This window comes from Phodopus roborovskii, unplaced genomic scaffold, assembly GCF_943737965.1.
Source record: "Phodopus roborovskii unplaced genomic scaffold, PHOROB, whole genome shotgun sequence".
In the NCBI taxonomy this organism is placed as follows: domain Eukaryota; kingdom Metazoa; phylum Chordata; class Mammalia; order Rodentia; family Cricetidae; genus Phodopus; species Phodopus roborovskii.
Genome location: NW_026126585.1, coordinates 14024326 through 14044725, shown reverse-complemented (window position 1 = coordinate 14044725; position 20400 = coordinate 14024326). Strand labels below are relative to the sequence as shown.

The window sequence follows — 20400 nt, the reverse complement described above, 5'->3', positions numbered from 1 at the left end:
TTTCTGCTATTCTATTGGCCAAAGTACATATTACCTAATACATCATGGCTATATTATTTTTTGGTTCTGTAGTTATATTTACAATGTAATGATAAAAGACTTTTTTAAAAGACCAAATAACTCTTGAGTTTTTTTTTTCTCAACTTGATGGTGTGTTGATGACCAGTACTTTAGAATCATTTTATTTGTTTCCATTCAACTCATTCAAGTGACAGATATTTTCTGTTGTAGATGAAAGTGGAGGAGAAAAATATGATGTTAAAGATGATACAAATGGAAACGGAGGAATAATAGGGAGGGAGCTTTAGATGGGAAAAGAGATGGATGAGTGGGGTACAGCAAGAGTTAGGGGAATAACTAACATGGAGGATGCTTGGAAAAGTCATCCGGAAACTATTTCTAACACACACACACACACACACACACACACACACACACACACACACACACACACACACAGAGAGAGAGAGAGAGAGAGAGAGAGAGAGAGAGAGAGAAACACACTGTGTTTATATTCATCTAAAAGTATTTAGTTTGAGTTAACTTATACAGTCTCTTTCCCGAACCCTAAAATGTTAAATAAAAAGTTCCGTGCCAGATATGGGATTCCCTCCCTTGAGTTATAGATTAGGGATGTCCTAGAAAACCCCCACATAACACAGCCTTTTCTTAGTTACGTACTAGAACTTGATGGAAAGATTCTATTGCTGAAGATAGTATACATTCTGGCTAGAGGACATGGGAAAATTACATTGGTACTAATGAGGGAGCTTCCCCCATGTTGGTTAGTTTTTATTGTAGTAGGAGGTGTTGCTAAGTAGCTTGCAAGGAGAGTAGGAAGAAGTCATCAACAGTCTAACTCAACTGCAAATACTTCAAACTACAAATATGACCAGTGTGGCAACTTTCTGATTGGATTTGCAGCCCATTCTACAGGAGGAAACATATACCTTATACTGTAATTCTTGCCAAGAACCTATGGTTGGGGAATTCTTAGACCCAGATTATTCTGCTAAGTGGACATAGTAAATTCTTACCTATCCATAGATCACTGCATCTCTCATACCTCCTCCATGAAGATGTCAAATGAATAGCAGCTAATGCTGAAACTCACAAATGATCAAAATGCCTCGAATAAACATTGGTGGAGTGTTCAGCCACAACTGAGACATCTATATCACACCCTTCTGTAAGGTTCATGGACATTAAGGAAAAGGGCTAAGGAGATCATAACTGCCAGAGGTTGAAGAGCATAGTGAAAGGGCTAATGAGACCAGCTCTCAGCCCCTACCCAGGGTTCCAAGAGACATGCTTCCCAGGAGCAGGAGGTGTAACAGATTTCTGTAGTAATTTCACACACAATCTGAGGGCCATGCTTTTTATTTCATGTGTTCTTTATTGTTCTGTTTCTACTCTAATAACTCTGCCCTACTTTTAACTTCTCCATGCTTCTTCTTCTAGCTTCTTTATCTTCTATTCTAAAATACCGGTCTCTTCCAGGAGCCTTGAGGTGATAAGAAAATTACAAGAGTTGCTTCTCATTGGTCAAGAACACATTCCTTAATCTAGTGCCTTTGACCATCCAGCCACTCTATCCCTGTACAAGAACACATTACCAAAGCAAGCAATTGGGGCTGAGCTGCTTACCATGGCAACACTAAGGTCCAAGGCCATAGGAGCAAAGCCTCGACCAGACATGGCGGGGTGCAATGCCCAGTGACAACTCTGAGACACAGATCCATTGTTAGTAGACTGGCAAGTGAAGAATTGGCATGCTTTTCTTAGTAACCTTGGTTGGACATCCACAGCTTTGATCTTGTATATAGCTGTAAGGTCTCAAATGTATGCTCTGTTTACAAGAAGTCTTTAGTTTAGTTTGAACTTGTTCTGAGGTGAAAGTGAGCTAATTGTGTGCAATTTGTCTGATCAAAAGAATGAGGCAGACTTATAAAGAGTCTATAGTCCTTGTGGGACAAATAGATGCAGTTATGAAGCATGTCCCAGTATATATATATATATATATATATATATATATATATCTTCCTGACCATCCCTAGCTAGATGTACCCAGCATATGGAACATTTTCATGAGATAAATATAGTGGGAAAACAAAACTATTTATTCTTAGTGAAGAAATTAATTTCTTAGGGAAGAAATAAAGAGACTCACGAGAAAAATTACAGACAGAAGCAACTCGTTTCCACAGCTAGTAACTCACAGCCTTTCCAGGTTGGGCTCTCCATCAGAGAATCACTCACCTGCTAGGTTGGCCTGTTGAACACTAGTTATCACCTGCTGTATTTCTCATGGTGCCTGACACATTAGAGCAGAGTAGTGTCTTCTGGTCAAGATAGGATCTCTGTGTTCATGAACTCAGAGCAGCAGACGTGGCTTGCACAAGATCAACCCAATCAACATCCTGGCAGGGAGGTGAAGGGGCTCCTGAGAACCCCCAAACTAAGGAGGTATGGATGGCTTCTAGGGGAGGGAGAGTTATGTTTCTTTAAGGATGTGTTCCCTGGTAGGGAACCATGTTCCAGTGATAGTCCCCCACCATGTAGCTCAAATTGTACTTGTGAGTTTCAAAGTAAAATAAAGAGGATATGAAGTTGGAAAGGGGTGAAGTAAATTGGGAGGCATTATGGGAGGAGCTGGTGAGGAGGAGTTGGATTGGGAGACATTATAGGGATGAAGGTATGAGTGACAAGACACACTGCATAAAGTTCTCAAAGAATTAGTAAAAGCATTACAAACAGAGATGGTGTTACTGTTTAAACAATAACACCTTCAGGACAGTCACTGGGAGCAAAGCCATAGGGCTTTTCCTCTCTTTTGCTATCCAGATGCAAAGATAAGATCTTCAAATGTGTCTTTCACTAGCAAGAAGCATAGAGTAAATTTTTATTTGAAATTCCTTGTTATTCAGGGGTGTTTAAGGTTCAACATAAATACTTCCATAGGAGACATGAAAATGTGAATGGACCTGGGGTGTCTACAGCTTTCACTCTGTCACCTTTTATTTTTAAGTTAAGGATGTTTTGGTTATATCGAAAGGCCGATGTATCCCTATAAGTAAAGACTCACCAATTCTGAACTTTCAAGTTAACAAAGGAGTAGGATAAATGCACAGGGTACTGTGATAGGGGCTTAATCCTCCAACAGCAGTGATTCAGGGTTCTCAGGATCCACTGCATACTGAATGGAATCCTCAGCATAGCCAGTATGTCTTAGCCATGATTGTTCTATTAGAGGCCACAAGCCACAGAAATTTGGAAAACGTTGTTTGTAATTATGAATTTTTTTTCCTGGTGTAAGAAAAGAGTGGAAGACAGGGTCAAACTACAGAAACTGAAAATCGCAGTAAGGATGGAGGAAGAAGATTTTACAGCAGCCGAGGAACAGTGGAGGAAACCTGTACTTGGCACTAGTCATCCATACTTGGAAACCGTTCTTTGAAATTAACAGCTAGAAAATAATGTGACTGTATGACAGTAATTTGAGTCCTCCGAGCATGAATTTCCTGTCCTGTAAAATAAAAGGAAGAATACAGAAGGGCCTTATTATCTGAGGGTAATCCAGGTTGGGGAAAAATGTCATTTAGAAGTGAGTCTCTTAAATGGAAATGAAATTATTTTTAATAAGTACTAAAAATGTTTAAATGGGATTCTTTTTCTGGAACTTAGAAGTCTGTAACAGTTTATCCAATGTGGAGTACCATACAGACCATAATTATGAGTGTGTGCTCACCATCAGGATAAAGAATAAATCAGCCATGCAGGCTGCTTGCGTAAGTTCCTGATTATGCTATGAAAATCCATTTTCCACGACTGGTACCTGTAGCACGATCATAAAGTCTTTGATCATTTGGTCGCTTTTCACGCCTTGCCTCCTTTGACTCCAGTGTGAAGACCGTCCCTTCCTATAATTCCTTAGCTGTGGGTCCCCATTCCACCTGCAATTGTGATTGACTAGCACATTTTCTGACCGATCATAGAATGGTATGCTGACAGAAGAAGCCCGTGGGAAGGTGGATGGCTTTACAAGATCCTGAGAATCCTAATGTTATGTAGCGTATAGAGTCCTAGAGAGCCACATCAAGAAGATGTGGGTGTGGAGCGTTCATATGATGAGAATGAGCTAGACGTATCTCACACCATATACGGACATCTTATGGGGGTGTCCAAAATACACTGAACACTCGTTAAAGTGTTTATAGTTTGGACTTCCGAGATTATACTGTAATTACAACATTTCTCCCTTCTCTTTCCTCCCTTCAAACATTCATTTCCATATACCGTTACTTGTTCTCTTTCAAGTTTTCTTTTTCCATCAACTGTTGCATATATCTGTGTATAAAGATATACCTAGATTCATAAATATAGTCTGCTCAGTCTGTACAATATTACCTGTATGTATGTTTTCAGGAATATCTTTTATTTTAACAACTAGCCTTCAAATAGATCTGTGATAAACTCACAAATCATGCTTCCTGTTGCCTCCTGTATGTTATTGGTTATGGAGTGTATGTTGAGGCCTGAGTTTCTTCTGGTTTTTTTTTTCTTTGTTTGTTTGTTTTTGTTTTGTGTCAGCAGGGAAAGGATGCTGCCCTCGGGCTTCCAATGTGAGAAGGAGGCACTTCCTTGGGTATTCTTTTGCCTTCTCTTGCTTGAATTTATGTTTCTAAATATGAGCACAAGAACAGACTCTAGACATCCTGGCGACCCTGAGTTTGCTGATGAGTGTGGACAGTATGTCTAGTGACTGGCATCTATGAGATGAAGGGGAGGGGTTGATTTTTCTGTGTGCGGTTCTTCCTGCAAAATACATTTCCAGTTTAAGGAGGACCTAAAGAACTATGTCTGTTGTTAGCTAGCAGTTTACCTCTCTGTGCTGTTTCTGTTCCTTCTTCTGGGAACACCAAGGCATCATTATGGCCAATAGTGGTACTGTATTTACTATCAATTTAGCAATAGTTATTTACTAGGAAGGAAATAAGATTGCAGGGGAAGACGTCCAGAGATAAATAAGGCATAAATACTAGCTATGAAAACTAAACTGAAAACAGGGACACTGCATATGGATTTGAATTATATATTGAACCAGCTTACATTCCCTTTGAACTCAGCAGTCCTCAAACTGCATAACAATACCACACTGACAAGGTGCTTATGAGGCATTTAAGCAAATCCTAAAGACCCCACCGTTGACTAAATACTTGTTAAGATTCTTCGCACAGAAATGAAATGAATATAAAGATTTCTTTCTTAAAAACTGGCTTCAGAGGAAAACAATACAGCAACTGACCTTCGGATTGTACAACCAGATCTCAGTGGCCACCATACCCTTTCTTGCAGCATGCTTTAAGTAAGTTAACTGTTCTGGATAATTATAGATAGTTTTGATAGGATTCAAGAAAGTAACATGGGGAAGAGTGTATGTGTATGTTAGTGTCCATGGATAGAAAACACGAGAATAAGACAATGAGCACTGAATGACCTCCAAGAGTTCATTAGAGGAAATATGAGCAACCCCCGTGGATACGCTCATGGATGCTTGTGTGTTGAGTGTGCAGTCATGGAGACACAGTACTGTAGCTGCATAGAACATGAGGTGATCTGGGCCTTTTAACATGCTTATGAATATTCCTCCTTCTGTCTCAATATCCAGCAAGGCATTATTTATTTTTAATACTAGCTGGATCCTCTAAACATATACTGTAATTACTGGTATGGAATGGTAACCCAGAAACAGATCTCCAAGGAGCTGGTCAGTGATCACTCAGCATAGGGGATTGTGTCATGAAATTCAGGATAACACTGGTCTTTTTTGATGGGCATGAAAAAGTAGTTTGTTGAATAAAATATTTCCACTTTCTCTTCTTCCTCTATATATTTATTCTCATTTTTTTGGCACTTGCTTATTTACTATTGCTCAGTAGTAAACCCTGGCAGATGAAGAGATACATAAGAAAGAAACAGATGGACAGCCATTGTTCACCTTGTTAACTCTAATCGTGTTTCTCTGTAGTGAAAGCATTTTCTTAGGAAATGCATCACTGGGAAAGCACTGCTTACTTCTGAGGGAAGGACTGGGTCATTTGGGTGGCTACCCTGTGTTTTGGTGCCTGTTCTTGCTAGCTCCTTTGCCTTCCTTGTTCTGATTCACTCTGCTTATTGTAACTCTCCAATCTACATTCCGTCAACCTACCAAACAACAGGACCTCAGTCTGGGGATACACCTATTACTAATCTTATTCGAGACACGATTAATTGCAGCTTAGAGACATTATATATATTTTGCAGAATCACAGTACTGAACAGAGGGTTGCTTTTGTTCCAAAGCATGTGATGTCTAGTAAAGCTCACCTGGCCCTTCTTGTGGGTGTTGGGTGCTAGAATTCAGTTGCTATGTGTTTTGAGAAAGTTTGATATCGCATTTAGCCTCATTCTCTACATTCCTGTGAATTTGTCACCTGAATTCATACACTCCATACTTTCTTTTAGCAAAAAGTAATTGATAGTAACATGCCCATGGCTTTTTCTCCCATGAAAACTATCTTGTTTTTATGAATGCATCCTAATAAGTCATCAAGAACAGTACAGTTTCATTGCATGTGAAATACTCCATTTCAAGCATATGGACATGCACTACAGTATGATTGAAGCTGTACTTTTAACAAATACCACCTGCAGTTTTTGCATTAATTTTAAATCTAGACATTGCTGAAGATGAATTTGGAATCAGGGCTAATGTCTGACAAGATGGAGAAATTACAGTGCTGAGTGGTTGATTTCACTCCTGCTCTCGGCCCTGCTCTGGGCCCTGTTAGAGCTGAGAGGTATGAGAGTGAGTCTTCACTCAGAGCTGTGGCCCCACAGGCTTCTTCAGAAGGATTCTTTGGGTCATCTGAAAGTTGCTTCAATGTCCCAGACCTCTTTCATCCCAGAAAATAGCCAATTCAGGTAAGATAAAGACTGCCAAGGCTGCTGGAGTCCAGATGAGTTTGGTCTCAGCCATGCCATCTATCTAAGAGAGAGGCAGGTTACTGGAGAGAGTAAAAAGACCATGTAGAGGTCAAGGCAACTGGCACACCCTGTCTCTGTGCTGGTGACGTTGGTTCCTATTATCCAGGTGCAAATTAGGAGCACGCATCATTCAACCATTACAAAAAACTACCAAGACATGCCTAGCATTGATAACTGTGTTCATGACCAGTGGGTATTAAAACAATGCCAATCTGATATTCCTTCAATTTATAGAATTAAAATAGCCTGAACCCCTCAAAAGATAAGTCAGATTTTTAAAACTCTAAAGTTTGCCATTGGAAATGCAGCAGATTCTGAGGCCAAGGTTCTGGGCCTTTGTGCCCAGTCTTTTCCATTCTATTTTGTAGCTTTCTGACCTCCTGTCATGAGATCCAATTATTCCATTGAGTAAATGAGCTTGAATTGCCATAACTACTAGTCTTGTACCCAGTCAAGAATTCCACAATGGTCAACTTTTATGCAGATATTAAAGTAAAGGTTACTGATTTGCCTTGACATCTTGAAACATAAAAAAAGAAAGAAAATAATAAGAAAAAATTAGTTTTTTTTTATTGTGGTCTAAAATAGATGGAAAAATTACATGCCATCTGGGAAATTCAAGAGGCAGGTTGGATTGTATAGTATAGAAAAATAATATCAACTCATGTACACCGAATGAAAAAACATTTAAAATAGCAAAAGAATTATAGTCTGGAATTAATAACTTTTTAGAGTCTTATTGGTTAAGTGAAAATTATGAATAATTCATGATATGCTAAATATAGGGAGTTCTACGTTCCACTGAGCCGATGAAAACTCAATAGACAAAGGACATGACTAATCCAAATATTAAGCTCTTCTATTACTAGCTTTGATCCTAGAGAGCTATCTCAAAAGATCCCTCAGTGAAGCTGAGATTCGGTTTCTCTCTAACCGGAAAGAAATTGGATTCAAACTGTTCTGACCTTGAAATCCTTAACACAATTAAAATCTATATGACAAGCTCCAGGTGTGCGGTAAAGAGGCGGTTCACAAGCTTGGAGATTGGAGTGAGAACCCATTTCAAAATTTCCCTAAGATCAATGGCATTTTCTGAGTTTGATGGTGAAGCATAGCTCACTGGGCCAACAACTCGGTGAGTTCATAAACAGAGGTAATTGTGTGAACTTCCACGTTTGCTACAGCAGTCAGCTCAGAGCTGCCGGTGCTGAAGGCGGACTCCCAGGTAACTCCCTCCTGCTCTTTAATGTGACTCTGCCCACTATATCTCATCTGGCCTCTGGGTCTCCTGGCCACAATCAGCAGGACAAAAGAGTGGCTCATACAGAAGGCAGATGCTGGCACGCTGCTTAGAGGAGACAAGCATGTCTGCAGATGTTTCCCAGTGATAGTGTGTAACCTTTCCAGCTCCGGGAATAAGTTTGTGCCGTGCAGGCCTGCATTTGATGGGTACTGCTTGTTTATTGTTTCCAGGCTGGGGCGTGACTTAAATGCAGAATTTTCACAGTATGGAAACAAGGAGGAAAGACGCCCCAAGGTTGGAGCAGTAACTGTAACATCATCCCTTCCACACAGTCTGAAGGAAGGTGCATAGAAAGCCAGTGGACACATAGACAATTTCTCCCACAGAATGACCTATTTACTCACTATTTACCTATCCAGTTGAGGCCAGGTTCAAATATATATGAATGGAATAGTACTCATTTATGTATTTCTGTCTCTGGGTTGTAACCTAAAGCCTTAAACACAAAGCTTGTCAAGAGCCCTTATGAGAGTCAGTGTTGAACGACCCTTATGATGGCGTCATGAGTTTAAAGGCTGTGGCACACCCTGGACATTCAATTTTGGCAGAAGACCAACTTTTCAGCATCATCCTCTTTGTTCTTTCCGGTCAGATTTTTGCAGTGTTCTATCAATCTTAGTTTTACCATGTCACGAGGTATTCCTAATTCTTGTGCTTGTCTCATTACTCATTTTTCCACTGGGTACTGGCTTTATGAAGTTCCCATAATTTGCCCTGAGATCATAATCTGTCCCATGAAGCTTATCCTGAGCTCCTGGCAGAGTGCTGCATACTAAGAATGCATCCACTGAGTAATATACATTGTAATTTATTTTTCCACCGTCAGAGGGGACATCGTAGGATAGTTAGGCATTATCTTTGCAAAACGTTTCCCCATGATCAGAGGAGTGGCTGAACACATCTGCATTTTGATTACTGGCAAATTTTCCAGATGGTAAGACTGTGGACAGTTTTTAAGTTGTATTTTTACATCTAGCAGTTTAGAACATAATGAAGTCTACAGATGAAGAAATGATGCCCCCAAGAAATAACCTCACTTATGAAAAATTAGCTTGAGCTGATGCCTGACTGATTCCATACGTGCAGAGCTTCAATTCAGAAACTAGCCTTTCTTCTGAAAACCAGGATCCTTTGTCTTTATTATTCTATGGATTTTGGAAAGTTGAATTTAGACTGGAGCTATAACTACCCAGACTTCCTCATCAGTGGGGCTCAGGTTTGGGATGTCTCTGGGTTTATAATAGACGATTGCAGTGTAATTAGTTCTCTGCATTAGCAGAACTGCATGGAAGTGTAAAGTGACATTTTTAACACTAAGCGTTTGCTCTGGGGTTCTACGCGTAAAGGTGAAGTGTTGGAATGACACAATGAGCTGTTATTTCTCAATGACTTGTTACAGTGGCACAATTAGGATTTTTCAGGAAAGATAACAAGAGCCGTGTGTTTCTGTCTCCACCTGTTAGATATCTTCTGGGTGTGGAGAACAAAGACCTTCATTACTCTGGGAGAGAAAAGGGAAATAGGCAGCGATAGGGACTGCCTACCTTTAGGCTCACGATTCAGGCTGCAAACTCTTCTCCCCTTTGCATTTTACATATTATGACCTAGAATCAACTGGATAAGGACAAATGATGACCCATTTAGCACGTTGCATTGGGACAGAAGAGATTATCTCGTGAAGAGTCAAAATGAGGATGGTGGTGGCGTCTGGGGAAAGATGGACATGACGACCAGGAAGCAACAAGTGGTGATGTGAGATGCTCCGTGTGAGGGAACATGACGAGAGGGCACAAAGCATGGTCTGGTCTTGATGGCCCCGGAAACAGCATGCACTAACATGGTGGCCGGGGGAACGACAGGGCAGGGGAGGCAGCAGAGACAGTCTCTCTTAAAGGCCATCGTCACAAGAAAGGCCATCTTTAACTACTTGTGCATGCTGCCATCTGTTGCCCGGGAGCAGAGCATCCCAGGATGACCCCTGGCAAGACAGCAGTGCATGTGGATGAGGAGAGATGACTGTGGTGTTAGGTGTGACAAATGTGAATGGCACTGTTATCTGTGCGTCTTCAACAGCATGAACTGCGTCCCTTGTCTGTTTATTTGCTAGGAGTTGTCCTCCAGCTGGACTGTGAGCTACATGAAATAAGGGAAGTTGTCGCTGTGTCCTGCTGTGGCATCAAAAACACAGCGCATTTGTATCTGTTTAGTAGGTAAATGAACATGTGAGCAACTAGAAGTCAACGGGAAAACACTCAGTGACATTTTCATTTTAAAACTATCACTTACTTTATGACTAAAGAATGTTGAGTTGGGGCTGGAGAGATGGCTCAGAGGTTAAGCAACATAATATTCTTAGAGAGAACCTGAGATGGTTTCCAGCACTCAAGTTCAGAGGTTCACAACAATCTGCGACTTCAGCTGCAGGAGATCTGTCACCCTCTTCTGGCTTTTGGAACTTACACTCATGCACAAAGACACAAATGTCTATATGATTTTTTTTAAAGTTTGCAAGGATATTGAGCAAAAATGAAAGCATGAATAATAAAGGAGCAATATAGATAACTGAACTCACTGGAGAGTGTAAAAAAAAAAAATCTTAGGTGCCTTGGAATCTCCAGTATTACTGATGGATACTGGATACAGTATACAGATCTCTAGTATACTGATGGATGTAGGAATGAAAGGCAGCGAACACTCCAACAACACAGCTACTATACTGCGTGCTGGATAGTTTTGTGTCAATTTGACACAAGCTAAAGTCATCTGAGAGGAGGGAACCTTGAATAAGAAAATGCCTCTGTAGACTGGGTTATAGGCAAGCCTGTAAGGCATTTTCTTAACTAGTGGTTGATGGAGAAGGCCTCATTGTGAGTGGAGCCTTCCCTGGGCTGGTGGTGGTCCTGGGTTCTGTAAGAAAGCAGTCTAAGCAAGCCATGGGAAACAAGTCAATAAACAGAACCCTTCCATGGCCTCTGCATCCACTCCCGCCTCCAGGTTCCTGCCCATTTTGAGTTTGGGCCCTGACTTCCCTTGATGATGGACAATGATGTGGAAATATAAGCTAAATACCCCCTCACCCCCAGTTGCTTTGGTCATGGTGTTTCATTGCAACAATTGAAACCCTAACTAGGACAGACAGCATGTGACTTCCTAAACCTCATGTCAAACCATGCACACACACACACACTCACACACACACACACACACACACACACACACACACACACAGAGATGTTTTTGTTATATGTATATACGATAATAGAGCAAATACTTAAACAGCTGCAGTTTGAACCTGGATCCATCTGCCTTTGAAATGGTCCCTCGTGGAAGATGCCTCTCTCTCAGGCATGTTTTAGGAATTGTATAGAATAATCACTATATCCTGGTCCTAAAATATAACATTTTCCCCCTGGGGCTTTTGTTTGCAATTGCTCAGTAGGTAGTACATTATTACTATTATTAGTAGTATTACTAATACTATTACCAGAATCTGGGAGTCCCACACTTGCATTGTGAATGGCGCTCTTTGTAAAACCATTGCTATCCTTAGCTACATTTTCCCAGTGCCCATCCTGGCTTCCTGCCTTCTCTGGGATATTACAGCTCAGTTCTCATCTCCTGTTGCAGGCTGATGTCTGCCCAGCTCCCCATGGATCCAGGACTAAGACTAGGTTGAATAACCTTGCTATCACCATTTGTACTGATTAGAAGGAAGCTCATACTGTAGTCCAGTTTCAGGAGTCCAAGAAAATGGCCTCTGAGTATTTCTGGTGAGCAATAATGTCCAGATCTTAATGCCTTCTTCTACCCAATCCCACGATTCCTCCAACTTGAACTTCCTTCCTTCTCCTCCTCTGCTTGGTGACTAACTATAATGTCAAGATTTCTTCCTAGATTTCTATTCCAAGTTTCTGACATTCTTTTGCTGATAAACTGTACCCTTCAAGACTCTCATTTACCCTATGCCCATTGCACGCTTTTCTTTTAGGACATTTTCATCCACAGATAAGTGTTAAGTCTCTTGCTCTAGCCTACTGGCTACATGCCATCTTTCTCCATTCATCTAGCTTCCTAGAATTACCTGGCATCCATATCCCTTGCCACACTGTATACTTACACACCAAAGTCCCAAGACCTCAAAGTGTGATTGGTAACTGCCCACTCACCAAGACTCACACTCCCCTACACCATCGTGGGGAACACTGAGAAGCAGTTGGCCATCAGAAACTGTATTTCCTATCCTAAGCTTCTTGCCTTGATTTTCTAACAGACTAAATTTCCTCTCATTGGACACATAAGGAAGAGAGGTACACCACTTCCAATGTTGCTCATACAAACATCCATAATGGTGTCACCATCCAGGGAAATGGTATTAGCATTCTATGGCACCTCTCAGCCTATGGGATTGATTATTCCTTTGAATCAGAAACAAGCTCTTTCTGTACACAGGTTGAAACAAGTCTCTAGTCACTGTGTTAGACTATACTGACATAATTCACAATCTGAAAGCCACCATGGCCACATGTTTTCAACTGGTAGCATTTACAGTCTTCTGACAGGATACTGACCATGGATTAGCCAGCTCTTCTGTGATCTGCCATGGTTACAAGTTACATCTTCCAAATCTACTGAGCATGCTGGGATGCTTAGAGGTCTATTTTCTGGGTCAGCCTGTGTGAGCTTCAGCTGTTTACTATGTGTTTTTTTCCAGTTACCAAGCCATTTTTAGCAGTAAAAACAAACAATGGGAAATGGCATACCTCCTTGGCCACAGGTTTGCGAACACTCTGTCCATGCCGTCCATCCTGAGAGCTGACAGTTGGCCACACATTCCACCAAACAGGGGATGCTCATCCTCTGGGGTTTTTCTAGATTATGCTGCAAATACAATGAGATATACCTTCAATGCCAAGCCAGATCACTCACTATTCTTTTATGGGGAGAGTGCCCTTTATTCTGTAATAAACAGCCTTGCCCCATTGTGATAGGAGAACAAACATCTATTGTTTTATAAATTGTCAGGCATAGAAATGGCTGTTGCTATTTTGTGGGTGACATTTTGTCAGTCAGAATTATATAAACTCTGAACTCTGGCAGAGACCTGACACTCAGGTGTTTAGAAAGTATGAGGTCACATGGCACAGAGATCTTCCATGTTGTCCAGTCAGCAACAAAGCAGGAAGACATGTCATCATTCCATTCAGATATCCTGGGATGGGCTGAGATCGAAATTAGTTAAAAAAAAAAAAAAGCTAGTGGTACAAAGAATAGGTCCAAAGGTAAAATGATACATCTGAATCCCCAAATGAGCAACTGGACAACGCAATTACAGTTCTAATCTGGAGACAAATTAATGAGACAGCTTACTTTCTTCTCTGAACTCTTTGTGTAGACAAAATGTGTTCATTTTATTGGGATCAAGGTAGAGGACATCTCAGCGTAGGAATAAATTACCTAAGACTCAGAGAGTGGATACTGAAGTATGTGCAGTGTGACTCACACACTGATTGTATGTTTAATTAGAAAAGCTTTGGCACCTAACACATGTTAAATATTATCAGCACAGCTACCCAAAGCTAAAATTAGTTATCACAGCATGATGACTCTTTAAGTGGGTTATGCAGATACCACCATAAAGGGATTTGTGATTACTGGTGTGATAATTAGGTTAATAATTTAGGACTTCTTTAAAAGGAAAGTCATTAAATATATGTTTGGTCTATGGCATTTAGAAAATGAAGAAACTGATTTTTATTAATGAATAATGGACATCTCTCCTTACATCAAAAAAAAATATTTCTTACACACATAGGGAGCTCACAATTAATAGGTAACAAGGTTCACAAACAACAGAGGACCAAAAACAAAATCAGCAACTCATCTGAACAGCAACAGTCCACAGGTGTTCTCCTGGCCATTAAAACATCCTTATGGTATTTCTCATTCATGCATTGGGAAGGAATGTTAACTTTGTGGGGACAGATCTGAGTGTACCCATTGTTTATTTGGAACAGTTGTAGATAGGTAACTCCTGAGGCAGTCAGTGTATTAGAGGCAGACTAAATGAAATTAAGTATTCAAATAAAGCAATGATGGATGGCCAACAGTCTTCTACAGGATGTGAGCCCTTTTCAGAAAACTATCCATTGGGGCATGTATTCTTGGATGGAGTGGTTCATAATCAGCATCCTGAATGACATTCACAGTCTAGTTAGGGAGCACATTGTGACAAAACTTAGGGTTGATATAAGAATGATGAGGAAGTCTTTGTTTTAATTTACTTCCCCCATGCCACAATAACTGAGACAGACCTTAGTTAATCTGTCAGCATGTTACAGGCATTTCTGTGATTACTGGAATCCTATTTTTAATCTGGAAGATGGTTTCTGTGATGCCTGCAGTATGACAGCATTCTTGTTTCTGTTGAGTGGTCCCTATAGAGCCAAATTTACATTTGGGAAGGGGATGCCAGCTTCTTTGGAACGGGCCCTGCTGTAGCTTATCTGCAAATTCCATAAAATCAGAAAACTCCAGAACTTCCTAATTTGAAAATTGACATGGAGTTCTTTTGCATAGATTGAGAAGAAGACAACTGTATTGCTTATCTGGAAATTATTTGTTGATAAAATTGTTAGTGTATTCTACATCCAGGGTTAGCATCCATTTTTCTTTCTTTCTTCCTTTCTTTCTTTTTTTTTTTTTTTGTGATAAGGACATGTTTATCACTCAAGCAAATGAATCACCTGACAACATAAGGACTCACACCACAGTAGTAAAGGCACTAATACCAATGGTTTCTGGAAAGCAAGTATATCTTAACAAGTTCTTACTGGTCCCATTTCTTCAGTGCAAAACGACCTGTCTCCACTACTTTGAGTAGGTCCAAAACCAGTGACATACAACTGCCACACAAAACCTCTTCAGTCAGTGTGTGCAATGTCTATTAGGTGTTGTGAAGGTTGAGGTCTAAGCCTAAGAAGCCTAAGAGATCCCATCACACACAAGTTACCTGCTCACAATGGTCCATGCCAACTGGCTTGCCGTCACTGCGCACACAGCTCAGCAGACGAGTCCTCACGCCCTGGCCACAGGAAGCGTTTTCACTCAGCTGGCATGTACTCCACTCTACAGGCACAGGACCATAAAGATTGAGTTTCAAAGGTCTGGGCTTGTGAGCCAAGCACACTCAAGCTCTGATAATCCACATGGGTGGGAAGGGAGCCCACAAACAATGCTACAATCTTCCTAAGTAGCTTTGGGAAGCCGTGTACAACCAATGTATCAGAGGGGGAACATGCAAGTAAGTCCCCAAAAACAAAATAAATGTACTGAGTCGACTTCCTAGAATTTGGTTTTCTAGGAAAAGCAAAATAAAATGAAGACCCCAAAGGTTATTACAACCATTTGGCAGGATAAGCGAGGCACTAACCAGAACAGTAAAGTTTGGTGTTTCTTTATTCTCCTGTCGTGGATAATTGAGAGAGAAAACAACTAAACCAAGGCAACGGTTCTATGTTTGTTCTCTACATCCCAAAATCTTAACTTTCCAAGGTGGTAGAACTAGGGAGTAGAACCTTTTGGTGATGATTATATGAAGTTGGGGAGCTCAGAAATGGGGTTATTGTCTTTATGAGAGACTTTGGGAGCTTGTCTGGAGACATCCTGTCAGACTCTGCTCAATAGCACTGGGCAACTGAGTTTTATAGGGCTGGCTAGTGGATTTTTAAAAATACTGGATCATGGCCATGCAAGATGATTCCGGCTCCTTCTGCTCCTCCCCCAATATTAAATTGACTTAATACAACAAAAAGAGACAACTCTTCTTACAGATGTGGGGGCGGTGGGGGCGAAAGTCCCTCAACCATTAACAAAAACCCTTTGAAATTTTTTTCTATACCTAAAAGCTTAATAACAAATTTATGTATAATTAGAGAAAATCCAGCCTTAAAACATGGGCTTTTCCAACATAACAAAATTCAGTTGTATTTCTGAAAAATTACTTTAAAAAACCCAAAGACAGGAAGCAAAAGGGTTAATCCGCCATGCTGTCATTCACCCATGAAAGAACCAGAGACACCTGCGTAGAATTTACAAGGTTTTCACCATGAAGAATCCCAGCTGTTCCCGTGTGCACGGGACAGGCAAGTTTTTGGCAAAGGATGCTGTTGCCTCTGCAGACATATGGTGCTGTGTTCCTAAAAATTGACTTCAGTGTTAACACCTAATGTAGTTCTACATTTGGTGGCCTTTTTGCATCCCCCCTGCTAGGGGGAATGGTAGGAAGCAGATAAGTGCCATAGCAACTCATTTGTTTTGGGCACTGTCCTGTGTGTTCAGACAACTATGGTGGCTGAATAATTCATCTAATGTGGTTTTTATTGCCTCTTTAATATCCATGACTGGTCAGGCCTCACATTTTTTATTGTGATGGGGGAAATATTTCATAGACTTGAGTTACTGAAATAATGAAAGGCACGAGAAAAACCAAACTGTACTACAGTATCTTCTTAAGCCAAGCTGTTCTTCAGAAATTATGGGTGGCCTTGATGCATCTACACGCCACGAATGGATGTTTGTCATTCTGAAGGGACTAAGTCCTCAGCTCTTCATGTTCCACACACACCATCCTTTCCCTCCCCAGTGCCAGGACAGGTTGCACACACGAGGGTTAGTCAATGATCATGGAACTCAGAGTGGAACTCAGAGTGGAACTCTACCTGTGAGGTTGTACTGGAACTGGAAACAGTTTTCATTGAGGAGACAGGGCCGCACCTGTGAGTCTTCCCCACAAGCTCTTGAGTTCAGCGAGGGCCTCAGCAGATGTCGAGATCGTCTCTGAATTGTATGGGGGTCGCAGGACTATGAGAGTCAAGAGCAGACAGACAAGGACACACAGAAAGTGATAAATTACACAGTTATATGTGCACGTGCAGACATAGAGCGGGTGTAGGGAGGAGACTGCAGTCACAGGGATGAGGCTGTCGCTACACCTGTTACAGCCATGGTTAGAAGAGGAAACGATTGTGTGATGCACGGTGCATTGTCTTCTTTCCTCATCCATCTGACAACCAATATATTTTCATCTTGTGATGAGATAAAAAGTGACCTCAGTCACTCTAGTTCAACAGAAATTATCACACAGAATATTGAAATGAGAAAATTGTTTTTAAAGTCCCAGGATAAGCCACTATATATAAGGATACAAGTATAAAATGTTGTAATTTATGAACTAGAGCCTTCATTTTGTTTTGGAGCTCTCTGGTCAAAGGGGATGAATCAATCTAAGTTTGTCCAATTCCCTCAAAATAAATGTATAAATGTAAATTCCAAAGATTTACAGAAAAATCACCTTCTCCTGGGACTACATGTCCTTTCATAGTATTGGTTCATGTATTAGTGCTAGAGCCAGATAAATCTGCTTGCCACATTTCATACAACTGGTCTACCCACAGAAGAGTTTCCAGCTCCTGCTGGGAAACAGTCTACCTTCAAATGTCCTTCAAACCTTATTCTTCATCTTCTTTAAAGAACTAATACAGGTTTACTTCCCATACAAGATGACCTCCAATGATGCTAAATTCTCTTGTTTTTTGAAAAAAAATTTACCGTCTCTAATGATGCTAAATTCACTTATGTTCATGGATTTGTCTGTGGATTTAGCTATAAACACATGTGTACACCTGTCCTTATAATGCTATTCTTTATTTCTTTATTACCATTTATTACCTTTTAAGAAAATCATTAGGGCATTGTGAATAATACTTTCTACTTATAACCCAGTGAAATACTGAAACAAAGCAATTTTCAAATAAAACATGGATATGTTCACAACATGCAACTCTAGACACTGAAAAATCTAAGAAGGTTTACAGAATGGAAGAACAAACATTTTTAACTGTGGTCACAAAATCAGCATTTCTGTGTCTGAGATGTCATTTTATTTTTTCTTCTTCCTTTAGCCTTTCAGGTATCATAGTAAGGATACAACCTGTATATTGATTCTTAGCTGATTTAAAGTTCAGTATTGGATTACACTAAATTGTGGGGGGATATCCACACATTTTTTTTCGAAAGTTTAGGTGATAGAAACACCTTTGCTATCCATGTGATTTCACACTCAAATAATCTGCCAATACTTTACATTTAATTGTTACATTGTATCCAGATGATCAAGAGGGAGCAAACAATAATTAATTATATGCACAAAAATCCCGAGTTACATAGTCACCAATAATTTATTTCTATTTTACCATTTAATTTGAATGCACACACTCATGAGGAGGAATAAAAACTTAACTGACTTGTCAATAAAGGAAAATGATAGAATCCTGGTAAACGTTGCAGATTAGGACTTTGCTGTATTTGTATCCTATCAAGGAATCAGTGTTTGAAATAGGTGACCTATGTATCTGGTTAGTCTAAGCCATCTAATAAAAGAGAAGATAAAACAGACACACAAATCAAATGCAGATACAATGCAAAACAGTCAGGACTATTTTGACTTGGACATTTTTCAGACTTTGGAATAGTGCACAGACTTTAGGAGTTGGCATCTCTTCCCTGATAATCCAAAATCTGAAATATCCTGAAATCTAAAACCTGCACTAGGTAAATTTGAACACTCACACATGATACACCTTCTTTCACCTAAATGTACAAAATCCAGGTAAATAGTGACAGGATGTGATCTGATAAGATTTTAGAATTTCATCCATCAAATCTCACAATGTGTATGTTTGTTTGAAATGCATTAAATTGTCCTCTTTGGTTTAACTCCTCTTCAGACCCTCTAGATAGACTGAAGTAAAAAATTACAACTAACTCTCTTGTCAGTCCCTTACTCATAGCAACAGTTGAAGTTGAGCTCATGGGTGACTGGAATCCATACGAACCACACAAACTCTTCTTATATCCTTCTTACGAAAGTCATTGACATTGCTAAGTGAGAGATTGCTGTTACCTCTTGTCTCTTTCCATTAGCAATTTGTCAAAGCTCACTGGCCACATTTTTAATGACTTCCTTTTCTCTAGTAGCTGTTACAAGACTTTCCAAAAATGCCGCATTGGCTACTGGCGTGGTGTCAAGTGAAAAGGAGTCTCTAGAGCAGTGGTTCTCACCCTTCCTAGGGCTGCCACCCCTTACTACAGTTCCTCATGTTGTGACCCACAACCACAACGTTATTTTCATTGCCACTTCATAACTGTAATTGTGCTGCTGTTATGAATCATAAATGGTATGCAGATGGTCTCAGATGATCCTTGTGAAAAGGTCATTCAATCACCAAAGGCTTTGTGAACCACAAGTTGAGCATAACTGCTCGTTTTTAAGATTTATTTAAATTTGAAACAAGCTTGTCTTACATGTCAACCCCAGTTCCCGCATCCTTCCATTCTCCCCTGCTCCCCCCCACCAACCTCCATCTCATCCCCTTTCTGCTCCCCAGGGAAGGTGAGGCCTTCCATAGAGAGTTTTCAAAGTCTGTCATATCATTTGGAGTAGGGCCCAGGTACTCTCCCATGTGTCTAGACTGAGAGAGTATCCCTCTATGTTTAATGGGCTCCCAAAGTCCATTCGTACACTAGGGATAAATACTGATCCACTACCAGAGAGCCTATAGACTGTCCAGTCCTCCTGGCTAACACCTACATTCAGGGGCTTTGGGTCAATTCTATGCTCTTTTCCCAGCTTCAGTCTGGGGTCCATGAGCTCCCTCTTGTTCAGGTCAGCAGTTTCTGTGTTTTTCTCAAGTTTGGTCTTGACCCCTTTGCTCATCACTCCTCCCTGTCCGCAACTGTATTCCAGGAATTTGGCTCAGTATTTAGCTGTTGGTGTCTGTTTCTGCTTCCATCAGCTACTAGATGAAGGTTCTAGGATGGCATCAATCTCATTATCAGGGAAGGGCATTTAAGGTAGCCTCTCCACTAATTGCTTAGATTGTTAGTTGGGGTCATCCTTGTAGGTCTCTGGACATTTCCCTATTGCCAGATTTCTCTTTAAACCTATAACGGTTCCCTCTATTATGTTATCTCTTTTCTTGCTCTCCTCTCTTTTTTTTTCCCTGACTCAATCT

General features: G+C 40.5%; 1 protein-coding gene across 1 annotated transcript in view; it reads right to left on the bottom strand.

The window, feature by feature from the left end:
* LOC127236398 (thrombospondin type-1 domain-containing protein 7B-like) overlaps nucleotides 1-20033 on the bottom strand; it is a 48985-nt gene extending 28952 nt beyond the window's left edge. The window contains exons 1-4 of the mRNA XM_051204016.1: nucleotides 19977-20033; nucleotides 17047-17188; nucleotides 15339-15454; nucleotides 13090-13207 (exon numbers count right to left, since the gene is read on the bottom strand). Of these exons, the coding sequence (XP_051059973.1) occupies nucleotides 13090-13207; nucleotides 15339-15454; nucleotides 17047-17188; nucleotides 19977-20033 (433 nt within the window). The remainder of the gene's footprint in view (nucleotides 1-13089; nucleotides 13208-15338; nucleotides 15455-17046; nucleotides 17189-19976) is intronic.
* Nucleotides 20034-20400: the final 367 nt, after the last annotated feature.